General features: G+C 35.6%; 1 protein-coding gene across 1 annotated transcript in view; it reads right to left on the bottom strand.

Moving 5' to 3' along the window:
* SV2C (synaptic vesicle glycoprotein 2C) overlaps positions 1 to 19176 on the bottom strand; it is a 267192-nt gene that overhangs the window by 37446 nt on the left and 210570 nt on the right. The window contains exons 5-9 of the mRNA XM_074199928.1: positions 13374 to 13507; positions 10934 to 11023; positions 6419 to 6529; positions 5597 to 5685; positions 3292 to 3456 (exon numbers count right to left, since the gene is read on the bottom strand). Of these exons, the coding sequence (XP_074056029.1) occupies positions 3292 to 3456; positions 5597 to 5685; positions 6419 to 6529; positions 10934 to 11023; positions 13374 to 13507 (589 nt within the window). The remainder of the gene's footprint in view (positions 1 to 3291; positions 3457 to 5596; positions 5686 to 6418; positions 6530 to 10933; positions 11024 to 13373; positions 13508 to 19176) is intronic.

The following is a 19176-nucleotide window of genomic DNA, read 5'->3' as shown; positions in this document are numbered from 1 at the left end:
TTCATTTTTTGCCAGTGGCTCTGGCAATGGAGTTTATTGGAAAGAAGACTGTAGGACTTGATTAAAATTCAAGTTTGGGTTTTACCTTTGGATTTCAGTCATTTAGGCTAAATTTTTACTGATACTCAAGCATTAACTGTACATTTGGGTGAGCAGTCACCATTTCATTATCTATCTTTTCTGACTCTAATTAGAAGTTCTTTGATCTCTGAATGTAATAAAATGACAGCATGAAAGGTCTACTTTTAACCTTGTTTAAAAACATTTTGAAAATTGCATTTCAATATAACTGCTCTTCTTTGAAATTTTATACATTTTATTTTATTCATTTAAAAGCATGGGCATCACTAGTTAGTAAAAGTTTCCATGACACACAAAAAGTTGACTCCCTGGTTTGTTGTTTCTAAAAGAACACCAATTCATGTTTGTGGCTTCACTTTTCTAGAGAAAGAAAGTATGAATTCTGGTCCATTTATATCAGGTACTATTGACTCAGACTTTGAGAAGTGTTACAGGCACAAACACTTCCAACCATATTCTCTTTCTCACTATGAATGATTTGGCTCTGTGTATCAAAGAGGAAGGTGATAACCCAGCACATTTCAAAAAATAAGTAAAATGACTGAAATCATACTTGGATGGCACAGGTGGGAATACTGGACAGAAGGTAGTAATAATGTTATAATATTCTGTATGAATCTTTCATTCACACCAGGGAAATAGAGATTTAGGTGCTCCTTGGGATCAACATTATTTCTTGTTAATCTTCAGAATGGATACAAAAACACAAGGGTTTACTGAGAAGGAGGTGTCTTTCTCTGCCTCTTCCAAATGCAGAAATGGGGGGCACAAGTAGTTAAGGTCTTGTCAACAGAGGCTACACTGCCCCTTTCAATAGCAGAAAAGGTAAAGAATGCAGTTGATTTAAAAGTGCCATTCTGCATTTCCTTTTTAAAGACAAATCAAACTCAGGGCATATTTCTTTCTTACCCTATCATCTGGCTTCAATTTCTTTTTAAAAGGTATTTAAACCTAACAAATGAACCACAAAAATGAAGCTGAAGTCTTGTTACTTCTCTAAAGTATTTTTATTTGGAAGTGATCAATTTCAAAGGCAGAAACTACTGAAAGACCATAAACGACCCTGTATTTTTTAGGAGAAGATCAATCTTTTGAAATGGAATTGAATTTGAAATGGGAAAGTAAAAATGAGATGGTCTTATTATATTTTAAATTTCTCTACATATCCCAAATCCTGTAATCATATCTACTTTTAGATGTGCATATTTTATTTTTTTTGTATTTTATTTTTTTCCATTTACAGTTAAAGATAGTTTTCAACATTTATTTTTTGGGTAAGATTTTGAGTTTCACATTTCCCCCCCTCCTCTCTCTCTCCTCCCTCTTTCCCAAGACAATAAGAAATCTAATAAAGGTTATAAACATACAATCACATTAAATATATTTCCACATTAGTCATGTTACATTAAAAGAATCAGAACAAAAGGGAAAAACCATGAGAAATAAATTTAAAAACTGAAAATAGTAGCTTTGGTCTTCATTCAGACTCTAATTCTTTCTCTGGAAGTGAATGTCATTTTCCATCACAAGTCTTTTGGAATTACTTTGATCACTGGATAATAGGGCTAAGCCTACCATAGTTGATCATCTCACAATTTGTTATTACCAGATGTGTATATTTTAAAGAAAGTACTCCAATATATTGATATGATCATCTAATCTTAATGTTTTTTAGTTCTGCTTAGGATCTTCAAGTACATTACTGAATATGAGATTTCATGGAGCCATTTGACTGGGCACTTTACACAGGGTTATAATTTTTAAATTATTTAAAAAACTAGAATTCTCATCAAAGAATATGTAGGGTTAAATAAGAGGGTTTTTAGGGTACTAAAGGATTGCAGTCCTGGTGGTTGTAGTAATATCCCTTAGGACAGGAGTTCAATCTTTTCTGTGTATCACTGACCCACCCCTTTGGAGAAATTTTGGGGAAACCTATGGACCTTTACTCAGAATAGAAATTAGAAAATAATTGATTACAAAGGAAACCAAAACTTAGTGAAAAATAAATTTTTGGTTAACTCAAATTATTATTATTATTAAAAACAATTCTTTTTCCCATTCAAGTTCACAGACTTCCTGTAATCCATCCAAGGACACCTGAGGAATCTGGGGACTAGCATGTTAAGAACGCTAGATGTAGGACAATAAAGTTGATCCTCTATTGAGCAGATGATGGTTATGTCCTCTTGCCTTATGTAGCTAGATTAGGCCATATTGAATTAATAACTTTTCTTTTCATCTAGTCTTCAAGCAAAGGGACAATGAAACAGCTCCAGAGAATTCCTTTCCACCCTTTAATCTTGTTTAGTCCTGAGGTATAGAATAGGGACTTTGTCTAGCTATCTCAGATCTTTGCTTTTCCATTTTCTAAAATGAGATTTAAACTGTCCCTTGACTGTGCTAATTGAATGCAAAGGTAAGTTATTATGGTGATTATATATAGACAGCATACACTTAGAACTAGGAAACCATCTTGAACATGCTTCTGCCTCTAGACCAGGATGAAGCTGAGTTTTCTGAGATAGTTCTCAACTTTTGTCTTAAATATATCTAAAGAACAATTATAGTACTTTATGTCATCTGGACCAGAGTGATTAGTGTTACATTTGTAACCCTTGCCATTCACTGGAAAATTCTCCCAACCATCTAAACTAAACTTCTATACTATAATCTATATTGTATATAGCCTATATAGTATATAGGTTATATAGTATATAAGCTATAATCTAATACAATATTCTTTCTTTCATTTTACTGTAGAATGAAAAAAATCAGCTTAAAAATATAAAGTATGTATACATGCATAAGGCTAGTATTGTGATCTTCTAATTATTTTATTTCATCATACAAAATTATACCAGTACTTGCAGTTTCACTTGATTAGGTCTATTTTCTCTCCTGATCTGTGCCCTTTTAGATTTTATCCAAATTTTCCTTACCTCTTTTATGACTGGTTTACTCCCTGTTTCTTGAAACACACACATAGACATGTATACACACACACACACACATAAAAAATTCAGTGGAATAATTGACACCCCATATAATTTTACCTGTTTTATTGAGACTTTCCAAAATGTCTAACATTGAGCACAATAAGGGATAAAAATAATCATTTACAAATTGAAAAGGAATATTCACTTCACTGTCACATTGTCTTAGCAATCTTCCAATTTGTTTTCCCAGATTGGTAGTAAATGATTGTACCTGCCATTGTCATATTCTATACTGGTGTGAATCTGATTTTCTAAGGTGAAGTTGAGAGTAAAATTGGCCACTTTTTCTCTGCCAATATTTCTCACTTGAGCTGCATATTCATCAGACTGCAGATGCTTAATGACATCAGGGAACCAGACAGACAATCCATAGTACCTGTGGAGACAAAGAAAGCCTGGCTTATTAAGGACTCCAGTACAAGAGAGTGAGCTATCCACCATGCATAGTCAATGAGATCAATGATTCTTTATGGAAGGTCTTGCTTCTTCATTTTAAAGATTAAAAAACCTGAGATTCAGAAAGAGAATATGACTTGCCCAAGATTACAGGAGTGATAAATAGTACAAGCAGGATTCAAACCCAGTCCTTCTAACTTCAAATCCAATCCTTTTCTTATGGTACCTCTATGACACCATATAGAGTCCTCATATAAGGGTTTCTGGCTATGATTGTATCTTCTCATATTACTAATAATTACAAAAATATTCAGAGTTAAAAAGACATTCCAGGGACTCAAAAAAGGAGATATAGTTTATACCCATCTAACACTAATAATAATAATAATAATAATAATAATAATAATAAATGATATTCACATGGTCTTTAAAGTGCTTCCATTTGATTCTCATAGTAGCCCTATGAGATAGGTACTGCAGGTACTATAGTCTCCATTTTTTAAGTTGGGAAACTGAGACTCAGATTGGTGAATTGACTTGCTTATGGTCATAAGGGGTAGTGATGGAGATAGGATTTGAATCCAGTTCTTTCCTGGTTCCAAGTACAATATTCTTTCTACTCTTTTGTGCTAACTCTCTATTGAAGATTCAGTTGTTTGCTAGTTTTGAAGGCCCCTGGAATACTTTCACTCTAGTCTGAAGTGTTCTGCCAGAGGCAAAGAGTCTCATGAAACCCTGTGTCTCAAGATGTCATGTAAGCTCATAGAATCACACTGTTAGATGATATTTCTAACATACTGGGTACTTTCAATAGTATCTGAATCTTTGTGACTCCAATTTGCGTTTCTTGGCAAAGATACCAGAGTGGTTTGCCATTTCTTCTCTAACTCATTTTGATGTTGTTGGATTTTTTTTTATGTTTTGTCCTTCACTCTTGAAGAAGACCCTGTGTGCCATGACAAGCATATGGATTGGATTTGAGTGAGGAGTGCTGTGCTAAGTCACAAACCTCACTTTCTCCTCCAGAGCCATCTGGGTCCAGTGGTCAGATAGGAATCAGGATGACTGGAGATGGCCCTGTATGTGAGGTGATCAGGGTTAAGTGACTTGTCCAAGGTCACACAGCACAGCTAGTAAGTGTCAAGTTTCTGAGGCTGGATTCCAACTTCTGTCCTCCTGACTCCAAGGTCAGTGCTTTATCCATTGTGCCACCTAGCTGGCCCCAAATTATTACATGTCTGAATTCGGATTTGAACTCAGGTCCGCCTGACTCCAGGGCTGGGGCTCTATCCACTGCACCATCCAGATACTCCAGCTTATTTTACAGGTGAGGAAATGAAACAGGATTAAGTGACTTGCCCAGGATCACACAGTTATCTGAGGTCAGATTTGGACTCATGAACATGTCTTCTGGATTGTATTTTCAGTATACTATCCATAGTGCCATCTGACTGCAAAACCCTAAATAAAAGTTGGCTAATAAAATGTTTGTTAGCTCAGATAGAGAAAGTAGAAAAGTAGGAGTCTCATGGATTACTGTTGCATACATTTTTGTTGGAAAGATTACTGGTTAAGAGGGCTCACTTTCTTAGACTAGTGGAATGTTGAGTAAACTTTGGTCAAATATAAGTAAGGCACTTTCAGAACAGCTTTAACTTGGGACACAGTGGTTGGCTTTTGCAATTCTCTATCATACAACCCAAATTGGAAGATATTATCTATTTTACAATTATTTAAAACATGATTAGGGAAGATAACATTTTCCAACCACAAATTGGATTCAATCAAAAGCAGCTGAAATTCTTCCCCCTTTCCTTTGCTTCCCTTTTCTTCAGCATTTTAAGTTAACAGATGGTAAGCTTTGTGGCAAAAAGATCATTTTCTAAATGTTACTGGGCTTTGTCCTTCCAAATTGCATACATGAAATAAATGAAATCATCACAGTTGCTTTTGTTGAAACTAGAACTATTCACATGTTAAAATGAAAAGAATAAACCATTTACAGCCACAGAGCATGTCTGTGCCATCAAGTGATATGAAAGTTACCACTGAAATGGAAAAAGGCATAATGAAGAATCCTTTTCATTTTTTTCTCTTTCTAAAGACCAAATAACTCTTACCCAAAAGACAAGGTGAACCAAACTGCTGTCAGCTTCAGTGTATTCTCCTTAACTGGATAGTTAAAACATCTCATAAAAGTCAACCAGATCTGTGAAATATTAGAGAGTTAGTTTCTCTAACACAATAGTTCAGCAAAAACCAAGATGAATAAAACCTAAAGTGATGCACTTAGGCAATGGGGAGACTAGGTCTGAGAAGACTTGATTTTGTTTGGTAAAAATTAAAAGGGAAAAGGGTTTCAGGTCAGGAAACTAGACCGTAATGAGTTTTCATGTTCTTAGTATTTGAGACTACAGTTTTTTGCTTAAATATTCCAAGATTAAAGTCTATTCCAAAAAATTGCTGGAAGACTTGCCTTTCTCAAAGGTAGGAATCAATCTTCATTCTTCTCTGCTCTTTCCTGGTTCCTTGCATTTTAGGAACATAGGAAATGGCAGGTCAAATCCTTTTAATTATATATGACATAACTAAGGCAAAAAGAGGGATGATGGCTCACTCCAGGTCACACAGCTCATATCCAGTAGACTGGGACTTTAAATCAAGGTCTTCCAATTACCTCAAACTATTTTTGAAATCAAGTAGGATGCATAGTTCAAGCTCCAGGTACTGTATGTATTAATATTCATTTTTCTTTTGGGGTTGGGTTTTTTTTTTGGTGTGGGAAACTTTTATGAAAATTCCCTCTACAGACAGATCAATAACTCAGAGGTTATAGACTAAGGTTGCTAGATCTAGGTTTATAATGCATTAATGTTCTTAGAGAATTGTTAATCTCATAAGGCCAAGAAAGACAAGCATGCCAGATGGGGTTCATTACTTACTCCATACAATTCTGTGCGGATTCGAACGAAACACCTCCTGTACCAGGTCCCTGTGTCACTCTCAATTTCAATCAATTCATCAATCTGTTTTGGAGTTTTAATTCTGTTCACCTGTAAGGAGCAAGAGAGGAGAAAGTGCCGATAGTTTTTTCTTTTCTGATTTAAGTTTACAGATGTTAAATGTATATGAATTTCATAATCTGTGGAAATCTAGGATCACCTAGAAGTAAGAATGTGGTGTTAAATATGGTGAAGGAAAGGAACATCTATCAAGGTCAATAGACTGGAGACAATAGCTTGGAACATATTGGACTGAATAAGAAATGCAGTACAAACCTTCCAACAAAAAAATTAAAGTGGCTAAAAATTTAAGTAGTACTTTAAGATTTGCAAAATGCTTTACATATATTATCTCATTGTATTTTTGCAACCATTCCATAAAATAAGATTCCCATTCATAAGTTCTCTCTCTCAAGGAGGATGGTATTTTTTCATCATGAATCTTTTGGAATTGTCTTAGATCATTGTACGGATCAGAGTAGCCAAGTCCTTTACAGTTGATGGTCATTATGAGATTGCTACCACTATGCATAGTGAGTTCCTAGCTCTTCTCTCTTTCCTTAGCATCAGTTCACATAGGAATTTTGGGAAATATTGTTGGATTTGGATTCCAGTAGCATTTTTCTTTGAGGTTTTTTTTAGTAGCTGTTTTCACTTTATTGTCCTCTGAGTTTATGTCTTGGTCTACCCTGTCCTTGAAGTAGCCTTTTATGGTCAAATTCTCTTTTGTTGTTGCTTACTTATTTTTCTATACTATTTCTTGACTTTGAATTTTATGTTAAAGTTGGGCTCTGGTCATCTGGAGGTTTGTGCTGTCTTTTTCAGAGCTTATTATTGGAATCTGTAAGTTTTTGGAGCTTACAAAGTGGTTTAAACCTTGGAAAGGTATAGTCATTGCTCTCTTGGACAACACTCTGGTTTTGACCCAAGTAGGGCCTGTGGGCCCCTGCAGCTGCAAGTCCTAGCCCTCCTATCTCTGGTACTACTCCCTTATGACCTATCACCAGCACTCTTCTCTGCCCTGGAACTATGAACTAGAACTGCTGATGTCACACAGTTAGTCAAAGTCTGAAGCAGGACTTGAAAGCAGATCTTCCTGACTCCAAGTCACTGTACTACTAAACTTCCAAATTCATTCAAATTGCCCTTTAGCAAATATTCCTCCAAAGCCCACATTATCATTCAAATAGCTAAGGTTGCTAGATTTAGGTTTATAATGCATTAAATAATAACCAGCATGTCTTTTCCTCCTTGGATCTGATTTATTGTTCGACTAAAGCAATAAAATGTTTTTAGATGCTTTCTTCACCAACTTTCTGTTATTGGAATGGTCCCATTAAAGGCAAACACTGTAACTACTAAATAGGAGTAGGTGAAGTTGCTCAAGTGAATTAGTTTCATTTGCAAATATCAACTCAGATCCTCTTACATGATTTTTCAAACCAAGCTGAGTTTATTTTGGGAAGGAACTTCAATTGCCAAGTCATTTTACTTAGTTAGTATGGAAAGGAACAAGGACAAAAGCAAAACCTATTTTCTCTCTGGAGAAGTATGGAGATTGAGTTTCATCCTGGACAAAATGCTGCATCACAACATCCAGGCTTTAGTGATGAGATATTTACACAAATAGGACATGAATTTTGGTTAGGTGAGTGGAAAATGCTGATTTTTTCCCCTTAGCCTAATTTTTGTTCTAATTCAAATTTATTTTCAGCCAAATCATAGAGGAGCTTGGGAATCATCTGTATCATTAAGTTTTGATAGCTTTTGGTTCAGAAAAAGGAAAACTCTAATCTTAGGGTTAATGTTTGCATTCATACTGGGGGCAACATGCCTAGATGTTTTAGCTGAGTGGGGTAACTATAACTAAAGAGTTATCCCACCTTTATTGTGAAGAGGTCTGGTCATCAAACCCTAACTGACTGAAGTAAAAAAAAAAATGGTTTGATCAGTCCTAAAAAGAAGAGTCAAAAAGAACTGGACAGGGACCAATGACCAACAGATTCTGTTTTTTTTTTTTAGTTTTTTCCTTTGCAAGGCAATGGGGTTAAGTGGCTTGCCCAAGGCCACACAACTAGGTAATTATTAAGTGTCTGAGACAGGATTTGAACTCAGGTACTCCTGACTCCGTGCTCTATCCACTGTGCCACCTAGCTGCCCCCAACAGAGAGATTCTGAAAGAAGTCAAATAGTGTACCAGTGGAGACCAGCAGAACCTAGTGGTGCACCAGGGAGACCCACCAGGGAGGAGTAAGCTTGGCAAGGAGCAGACCTACAAGTTCATGAAGAATTAGCTCCAGGGAGTCAAAAGTAGGAATATACTCATTCAGGAACAGGTCTAGTGAGAACAGTTCAATGGTACTACCAGAGGACAGAGGGAATCTTGAACACTCAATTCCCCTTGACATGTATTTTTCATGTGTTTCTCTTTCTCTCCCAACCATGGGTGATCTCTATTTGTACTCATTATACTTGCTGCTGATGTAGGTATATAAGCATGTTATGTATATATTTATGCATGTATATGTATGTAAGTACATATGTGCATCCATCCATCCATACACAAATATGTATATATATCTATATATGACTATATATTTCTATTTGTGGAAGGGTCCCCTACATTTTCAGATAATACTATGCAGCTTCATTAAATGTTCAACTATCTTCTGGATTACTAGAGAAAAAGTTAACAGATTATGGGGGCTCATGAATCATTGCTTGAGTGGTTATGAATCCACGGGGCACCTTGAACCTAGAATAGATTCCCACATTTGAAAGGAGGATGCCATAACTGGTATACATAAAATAAAACTGTCTTATTTTCCACTGTCAATCAGAATTAACCTGTCTTAAGTTCCATTGCAATATAATGTGATAAACCAAGAATGGATATTTGCATTTTAAACGACTTCTCAAGATGATATTTTTAACTGAAGTCAGTTAGTGACTAATTCTGAGAATTAAAGGAACTGTGGTAGACTTGCAGAAAAGATATTTTAGGGGCAGGTAGGCCTTTTGCAGCCATCAAACACAGACAATTAACTCCTTTAACATTACATGAGTTTAGATTTATACGTAGATATACCATTTCTAACCACAATGCAGAACTAGCATTTGTAAGAACAGCCAAACCTCAACTACTGATATATGACTTATTCATTAAATTGAAAGATTTTATGCAGTAAGATTACATTTGTAGATCCATATATGGCTCCATAGATTTTAGAGCTGAAAGTTTTCTTAGAAATTATCTAGTAGGGGTGGCTAGGTGGTGCAGTGGATAAAGCACCAGCCCTGGAGTCAGGAGTACCTGGGTTCAAATCCCAGCTCAGAATTTAATAATTACCTAGCTGTGTGGCCTTGGGCAAGCCACTTAACCCCATTTGCCTTGCAAAATCCTAAAAAAAATTATCTGGTAGCGTTTTCTCTCATTTTATAGATGAGGAAGCTGAGGCCTAATGACTTGACTAAGGTTATAAAGAGGATACGTGTCAGAATCAGGATTCAAACTTATGTCCTCTAACTCGAAATACAAATTGAACATTGTGGCTTTTCCATCCTTCCTGTGCTAACATATTCTTCCATGTCAAAAAGATTCAATATATGGTCCCAGTGAAAGACTGTGTCTGTAGCCTAACCCTGAATGAGGAGTATTATCACTGGTAAATTGGCCACCAGGTGATGACTTTTTGGTTATGAGTTATCCATGAAAGACATTCAATTATAAAATTTCATTGAATGCTGTGTGACTCTATTCTGTTTCCACAGGGACAGTAAGGAAATGACATAAAGTAGGGGAGGAGGTCCTAAACATCCCAGTTAGATGACTATCCATAAATTTTAAATTTATTGTAGTTACATTAAAAAGGAGATCTTTGAACAGGAACCAGTAAGCTAGTACATTATGAGATCGATTTAACCACATCTACATTTATAGTTTTATTATTAAAAAATCAGAAGCAAGGGAGGTATATTAGATGTGCTGCTCAAATATTATCCTTATATTCAAAATATTAACTTATAAAAGGGCATGGATAAGGATTTTGCATCTCAAAATGCTTTGCAATTTATTCCCTGGATCACCTCCAACTTTTTTAAGTGTTCCTCTTATATCTAGGGCTTACATCATCCTAGACCAAGAGGTAGAATGAATATTAGAGGTCATCTAATATAATTCCCTTATTTCATAGAGGACAAACTGCTTCACAGAAGTAGTAAGGAGCAAAAGTCAGGATTCAAACTCAGAACTTTTGTTTGCAAGGTTAGCACCTTTTCCACTGTACCCCACTATAGGCTACTCTACTCTAAACTAACAAAGGAATAGATCAAGCCTATTTAGGAAGGAAAAGGAAAAAACAATAAAGTATCTATTTTTGATGACTACAAAGTACCTGACACCTGGGGGGGGGGGCGTTGGGGAGGAAGGAGGAATAACTGAGTAGCCATACTTACAGTGAAGACTTTCTCAGGTTGGCCACGTGCTCTCATATTAGTATCATGGATTTGCTTCAAAATCATCCAAGCTTCGTCGTGTTTCCCAACCTATGAAGTTTGAGCAAATATGTGAAATACAAGAGTATATCTTGCCTTCACTGATCCCCAAAATTTCAATCAGCATTAATTAACACTAAAGACAATCTAACTTGAGTCAGGGTATCTGGGCACTTTATTCTTCAAAGGGCATTGAGATGACTGATCTTGAGGAATCCTTCTAAGCCACTTGGGCATCACTGAATTAATTCAGAATGTAGGGCTCTAGTCACCTGGAAGAACACCATGAAAACTGCAAATTGCATAGACTACTTTGAGGGAGCATACTTATGTTTTGGGGGCCTCTGAAAGACAGAAAACCTTGCCTCCAACTTTACTACAAAGATTAATTCCATTTCACATTTAAAAGTTTAAAAGAATGCATTTTAGAGCATTGAGAATCAGAGTCCTAAGTAGTAAATTGAATGGTAAATTAAGTGTTTAAGGAGGTGTTGAAGATATTTTTGGTCACTTTCTGGTCTCCAGCATCCAGGATACTCTACTTTCCTGGATGCTGGAGACCAGAAGTCTCTTCAAAGTGCCTAATTTACTACTTTGGAGTATCCTGGATGCTGGAGACCAGAAAGTGACTTCTATGGACTACAAGGAGACTCTGGATTATGAATAAAAATCCCTTACAAACAGATTGATTCTGCCTCACCATGTGCTTTCCCACTGATGTCCTCCAAGAGACCAGGGCATACTGTTTGGTATTGTCCTTTCCTTTCCCTTTCACTTCTTCAATTATGTAACCATGGCCCATCTTCTAATACCACTACTATAGCATTCTAGTCCCTCTAACCCTGAAGAACCTTCATAAATGGTTTTGATTTAAAGGACAGATGACATGAAGCTAAAAGAGGTATTAAATATGTTGGATGACAGAATAAGGATTCAAAAAGATTTTGACAGACTAGAATAATGGGTCAAATCCAGTAAAATGAAATTGGATAATTAATTATAATAATAGCCAGAATCCATATAAAGCTTTAAAATTTATTGGGCACTTTACAGATATCTTATTTGATCCTCAGAACAACTCTGAGAGATAGATGTTCTTATTATCACCATTTTACAGTTGAAGAAACTAATGTAAGCAGAGGTTAAGTGACTTGTCCAGAGTAACACAGCTCAAAGAAAGTCTGAGATCATATTTGAACTCAGGTCTTCCAATCTCTAGCTCCAGCATTCTTTCTACTATGCTGCCTCATTAGGAAAATAATTTCTGATGAGTGGAATCCAAGACTATGACTTGGAGATAGTGGTATCACATTTAGACCTTGAAGGAGGAGGATTTCAAAAGAGAAGGAGAGAAGTACTCAAGGAATAAGATAATAGCATTAATAAAGTCATAGGGACAGGAAAATGTCTGATGGTTTATCAGGGAGGAAAAATAGTTTAGATTAGATCTTGAGTTTCAAAGTACAAAATGGAAGGGAAATAGGAGAATGATGTGCAGGACCAGGAGAAATGTGACCCCTAGAAGCTATAACCTTAGGAATATAGGGTTGGAATAACAGAGCAGAAAAATATAGATTAGACATGAAAATTTTATCCTCAGGAATTTATCAATAAGCCTATAGGTAGAGATCATCCAAAATGGTCAACCTTTGACTGGAAATTAGTTGGTCTTTTAAGCAAAAACAAAGAATAGAGGAAATAATTAACATCATTAGTGATCTAACCATGGAAATTATACAAAATCTCTTCCTAAAATTGGTCTACAAAAATTATCGTCTAGACAAATTATCATCTGAACTCTGACTAACTATTCCTGGGAGAATTGTCTCCTTATATCCTCCTTTTCATTGTCCTCCTAGGTTTGTGAGTAACATGGGGGGGGCACTTTTGGAGTTTAATTAGGGAGCAAATTGACCCATATGAAATCAAGTATTCTCTAAAGAAAATTAATCTTCTATCACAATATAGCTATGACAAATTAATTATTCTTTCACAAAGATAGGGCATATATCTAGATAATCCCTTATATCTAATTAAAGTAAGACAGGAAGAAGGTAGGAGCACAGAGCTTTCATTTAGGCTGGTATGATGGACATTATGTGGCCTTTATTTGAAAGGTATATATAGGAGAGTCATGTTAACCTGAGCAAACTGGGGAAGACAAGAGAAATCAAACCTTAAGTAGACTTTCACTGAAGGATCTAGGAACCTAAGTAATATTGTTTCTATGGATAAAAACTTTCCCAGTTTTTAACAGCCAACATAAAAAGGAACTTTTGGGTCATTACTGACTCATTTGTTAGTTGGGAAATGAATCTATTTCGATATATGAACTATTTCTAACAATAACAATTTGACATATTCAACAACAACGTAACTAGAAGCAACAATATTGTTTTACCTCCAACAAGAACCTGGGACTTTCCGGCATGAAAGTGAGGGCCACCACAGAAGAGACACAGGGGAGAGCGCAGACAATCACGAAGACCCGCCAGCTATGAAACTGATAGGCAGAACCCATGCTAAAGCTCCATCCTGCAAAGGGAGAAAGGCAAAGGTGAGGAGTCATACTGTTTTCTTTTGACTTGATGGAAACCATCTTCTCAAGGAAAGAAGGGATGTGTAGCTAAAGAGCTACCACGCAATGAGTTTTTTTTCCTCAGGACCAGAGTTGAGCACATCTCTGAGCGCACCATGTGCTCATCAAAGAGTCAAATATGATGATCTTTTTGTACATTATTCACAGTGTGAACAGGGTGAACACACATTCACCCCCATCAAGTTCATCCATGTATATCAGTCCGAGATGGGCCCAGCACAAATTAGGAAGGGTTTGAGTATAAGTGTCCAGGGAATGGGAATCAAACACTATACACCAAGGCCAACCAATTAATTTGGAGTTTTTTCTTGGTCATGTATAATCTGCATTTGCTTTTCTCAAGCAAATATACACATTTATAAATGAGATAGGTAGGTAGGATCTGTTGCTTATAAGTAATTTGCTTATTATATTAAAACCTATATATAATGGGTTTCACCAAGAGAAATTCCTTCAGAAATTCTATCAATTTATTAAGTTGTATCTGACTTTAGAACTTTCTCAATAAAGATGATGGAGTAGTTTGCCATTTCCTTTTCCAGCTCATCTTACAGATGAAAAGACAGAGGGAAACAGGGTAAGAGACTTACCCAGGATCACATTGTTAGTAAGAATTTAGGCTAGATTTGAAATCAGCTTCTCCTGACTCCAGGAATAGTGTTCTGTCCACTGGGCCCACTTGTCACCCTTTTTAGTCAAGTTAAGTATCCCAGAAAATGGCAAAAGCAATATTAAGAGACAATTCTGGGTGAGAATTAAAGAGGTATACCACCTCTGGAAGTGTGGAGGAGATTTAGAGAGACATGAATAAATTACATGAGGAAAAATCTTAATTCAAATTCTGACCATTTGTATGACATTTTATCAACATAAACCAAGTAATTCAAATGCAATCCCTAATGATCTATCTAATCACTTTCAGTTTTATCAGAGTAAAAAGAGATACTTGAAGTGCCATGACTTTCTCAAGATTACCAGGATAAGTTACAAATAAAATTTTTCCCTTATAGCTTTACAGATGATCTCAGTTTTAATTTTTCCAGATGGGAATTTATTGTTTAACAGCTGTCCAAACACCAGTAGAATCATGATGCATTCATCTTGCAAATACAAAGTTTTTATTGGAATCTATAATATTTGGCTGAAGATAACTGAAGTCTAATGAATTCAGCTACAAACCTTAGGGATGAGTAACTGCTCTGAATGTTTTAAGAAGTAAGACATATAAATATTCTCCAATTTCTAAAAACCAGAAAGAACATGGGTATCTTCTGGATAACCTTGTCTGCTCATTTAAATACAAGCCCAGAATATCACACAAAAAAAGAGGATCTTACAATAGCCTTTATATTGGAAGTAAGAATCAAAAAATGTCTTGAGCTTTCTGAACTGAGAAAAATCTAATGTCTTAAATTTCAGACTACAGTGGATTACATGATCATTAAATGGGAAGGTTTGCATGCAATACAAGGTGGTAAGGAGTGGGGTAGTAGAGAGGAAGGTGAAAGAACAATGCCTTCCTCCTGTGCAGATGAATTCGAAGGTCCAGTAGGAGAATCTGGAACCAAGGAAAGGAGAAAGGCACTGTGTAATGGATAGAGCAAGGGATTTGTTTGTAGTCTAAGATTTACAAATGACTTAGTAATTTAAATACCCAATTATTCATTCAAAATTTCCTGAGACTCCAAAGGGTTATTGAAACTTTAATAAGGCTAATATGTACATTGTTACTAAAGAACAAAAAGATTTTGTCCTCAGGGAACTTTTAGTATAATTTAGAGAAGAAAAAGAGGGGGAAAAAGTCAAGGAAACATATCTATTCAAAGGAAAATACCATATTGAAATAAAATTAAGTACAATAGGATCACAGTGGATAGATAGTTCAACTTGAATTCAGGAAACCTTAGGCTCCAATCCCAGTTCTTTGAAAGTTGTGTAACCAAAGACACATCATGCAATTTCTTTGAAACTCAGTTATGTTGTCTGTAAAATGGAGATAATAAGACCTATAGTATTTACCTCTCAGTGATCTTGTGAAATCCAAATGAAATAATGTATGTTAAGTGATTTTCAAACTTTAAAGTCCTTTGTTGAATGTCAGCAATTAAGATTATCATGATGATAAAGAGTTGGGAGAAAAATCCAACAACTGTGATATGAACAAATACTTCCTAACAACTTCTGTTTTCACTGTGAACATCAAAGGACAAGGGAGATCCCCCTCAAGAACTAAAGTTTTTATAATGTAAATCTCAATTATTTATCTCATATACATTATCTCCTGTTAAAGTTGACATAGATTGTGTTTTTGTTTGTTGTTTTTTTTTCCCAAGGAGATCAACCTATTGTAGATAATAATTATTTTGTAGTTGTGTTATTTTACTTGTGTCTGACTCACTGTGACCTCATTTGAGGTTTTTTGGGGGTTTTTTTTTAGGTTTTTGTAAGGCAAATGGAGTTAAGTGGCTTGCCCAAGGCCACACAGCTAGGTAATTATTAAGTGTCTGAGACTGGATTTGAACCCAGGTACTCCTGACTCCAAGGCCGGTGCTTTATCTACTATGCCACCTAGCCGCCCCTATTTGAGGTTTTCTTAGGAAATATATTAGAGTAGTTTGTCATTTCTTTCTCCAACTCATTTTATAGATAAGAAAAACTGAGGCAAACAGGGTAAAGTGACTAGTCCAAGGCCAAACATAATTCAAAAACATTGTAAGAGGTAATTAGAAGCACTAAATAATGTTTTGGAGTCAAGACCAGCATTAACAGTTGTCCCTTCAATTCTCTATCCTTTTGTTTAGCTACCCTTGTGTAGAGCATTCTGTCATTAGTTCATACAACAGAATACTAAATTAAATTTAATAGGAATAAATATAAACTCCTGTTTTCAGGTTCAAAAAATCAATTGCAAAAATACAGAATGAAGGAAGTGTGGCTGGACAAATTAAATATGAAAAAAAGACTTTGAGATCTTAGTGTAGTGAAAGTTCATTATTTCAGTAGAATGTCAGTCAAAAAATAGTAATTTTTTTTTTTTGCTAACATACTGATGCCTCAGAATTTATTGAGGTGTTCAGGTTGCCAATATGTGTATAAACAAATGATTACAATATTTTGTGTATAAACAAAGATTACAATACTTTTAAAAATAGTTCCTTTGTTTCTTCTATCTTATCTCAGCTCTCATATTTTTTTGTGCTTCAGTCGGTTTTCAGACACCATAAGCTCTGTCTTTGGGATAGAGAGAGCATTCTTTATCATAAATCCATTAGAGAAATTGCTTCAATATTTTTTCATAGTTGTATTACTAGCTGTATTTCCCTCCATCCTATTCCTCTCCACTCCCATTGATTTATTCTGTCTCTCCATTCACCCTATCCCTCCTCAAAAGTGTGTTGTATCTGACTACCCTCACCCACAATCTTCCCTATCTTCTATCTTCTACACTTCCCATTCCTTCCCTCCCCCCATCTCCTTTCTCCCATCCCTTTCCTCTTCTGTTTTCCTCAAGGGTAAGATAGATTTCTATACCAATTGAGTGTGTATGTTATTTCCTCTTTGTGCCACTTCCAGTGAGGATGCACTCACTCTCCTTCACCTTCCCTCCTTTTAATCCATTGCAAAAGCTTTTCTTCCCTTTTTATGTGAAATAATTTAACCCATTCTACCTCTCCTTTCCCTTTCTCCCAGTATATTCCTTTCTTGTCCATTAACTCCATTTTAAATATATTATACCTATACAAAATATATTATACTTTCACATTCAGCTCTCTCCTGTCTATATATGCTCCTTCTAACTGCCTTAATAAAAGAGAAGGTTCATGTGAGTTAATAGTATCATCTTCCCATGCAGAAATACAAGCAGTTAAACATCATTAAATCTCTCATATTGTGCCCTTCCCATTTACCCTCTCTATGATTCACCTGAGTCCTGTACTTGAAGATCAAACTTTCTGTTCAACTCTGGCAAAAATGGTAATTATCTCAGGCTACTGTAACAAAAAGAGCTATTCAAAATGATGAAGCTGATAATATCACTTATTCACAATATCTTATGCAGGATAAATTTAAAATATTATGTTCAATTCTTAGTGCCACCTTTTGAAAAACTATGTAGTTCTAAAGTTCTAATAAAAAGCCACCTTTTTCTCCCTCTTGTTCCTCTTCTTCCACCCACTGAGAAAGCAGGAAAAAAAATCCCTTGTTAAGGACATAGTTAAGACAACAAATTCCTGGATTGGTTACATCTAGAAAAAAAAAATCTTTTTTTTTAGGTTTTTTTTTTTGCAAGGCAATGGGGTTAAATGGCTTGCCCAAGGCCACACAGCTAGGTAATTATTAAGTGTCTGAGGCTGGATTTGAACTCAGGTACTCCTGACTACAGGGCTGGTACTCTATCCACTGTGCCACCTAGCCACCCCCAGAAAAAAAAAATCTTAATGGATAATATTCTTCCTCATGAGTTCCCTATATCATGGTTGATTACTTCTTTATTGTTGAGATTTCCTAAATCTTTCAAAGATGATTGTCTTTAATGATAGTTTCTATTATATAATTTCCCCTGGTTCTGCTCACTTCATTCTGGGTCAGTTCATATAAGTCTTCCAAGGTTTTTCTGAATCATTTCTTTCTTCATTTTTATACCACAAAATAGCATTATATCACATTCACATGCCTAACTTATTCAACTATTCCCTAATTGATGGACTTGGCTGTCACATATTGAGAAGAACATTGACAATTTGATCTGTGTCTAGAAGATAAGACTTGAAACCGTGTCATAAGACAATCAGTTTAAAGAGAAAGACAGAGGCAACATGATTTTGTTGTTTTTCAGTCACATCTGACACTTAATGACCTTATTTGGGGTTTTCTTTGCAAGGATATTGAATTACTTTGCCATTACTTCTCCAACTCATTTTACAGATGAGGAAACTGAGGCAAAGAGAGCTAAGACCCTAAGCTCAGGGTCACACAGCTAAAATGTATCTAAGTCTAGATTTTTCACTTAGAAAGATGTCTTTCCATTATCAGCAGTCTTTAAGTAGATATTGTATGTAAATCAATCCACAAGTATTTTTAGATTGTAATGTTTTGAGTACTTTGCTAAATGTTTGGAACATAAAGGCAAAAACTGCCTTCAAACAGTTTACATTCTTCTGTGTAATATACTGTGTTTACAGGTTGATGAATATGTAATAGACCTCTCCAAAGGAAATTCAAGGTAATTTATAGAGAAGGACAGCCTAACTCCATGATGGTACTCTATTGTCTGCACCACCTAGCTAGCTGCCTATAGTGAGGGAGCCCTGATTTCAACTCTAAACTCAGATACTTAATGGCCTTGTGATGGGGGGGGGCGGTAATCTCACTTGCTTGCTTCAATATCCTCAAGTATAAAATGAGAATAATTCTAATACCTATCTGAGGATCAAATGAGACAATACTTGCCATAGCAAGTGTTATAAAAATGTTAATTTTATTCTCCTTTCCCTTAACCTGAACCTTAAAGAACTCTAAGATCAGGAAATAAGTGGGGAGAGCACTATGGGTGGGTATGACAGAAAGGGTTTTGGCTGTGCAGACTTTTTGTTTGATCAGTTCG

The sequence above is a fragment of the Macrotis lagotis genome, chromosome X (assembly GCF_037893015.1).
Source record: "Macrotis lagotis isolate mMagLag1 chromosome X, bilby.v1.9.chrom.fasta, whole genome shotgun sequence".
NCBI classification, from domain to species: domain Eukaryota; kingdom Metazoa; phylum Chordata; class Mammalia; order Peramelemorphia; family Peramelidae; genus Macrotis; species Macrotis lagotis.
This window is presented reverse-complemented; position numbering and strand designations above follow the sequence as displayed.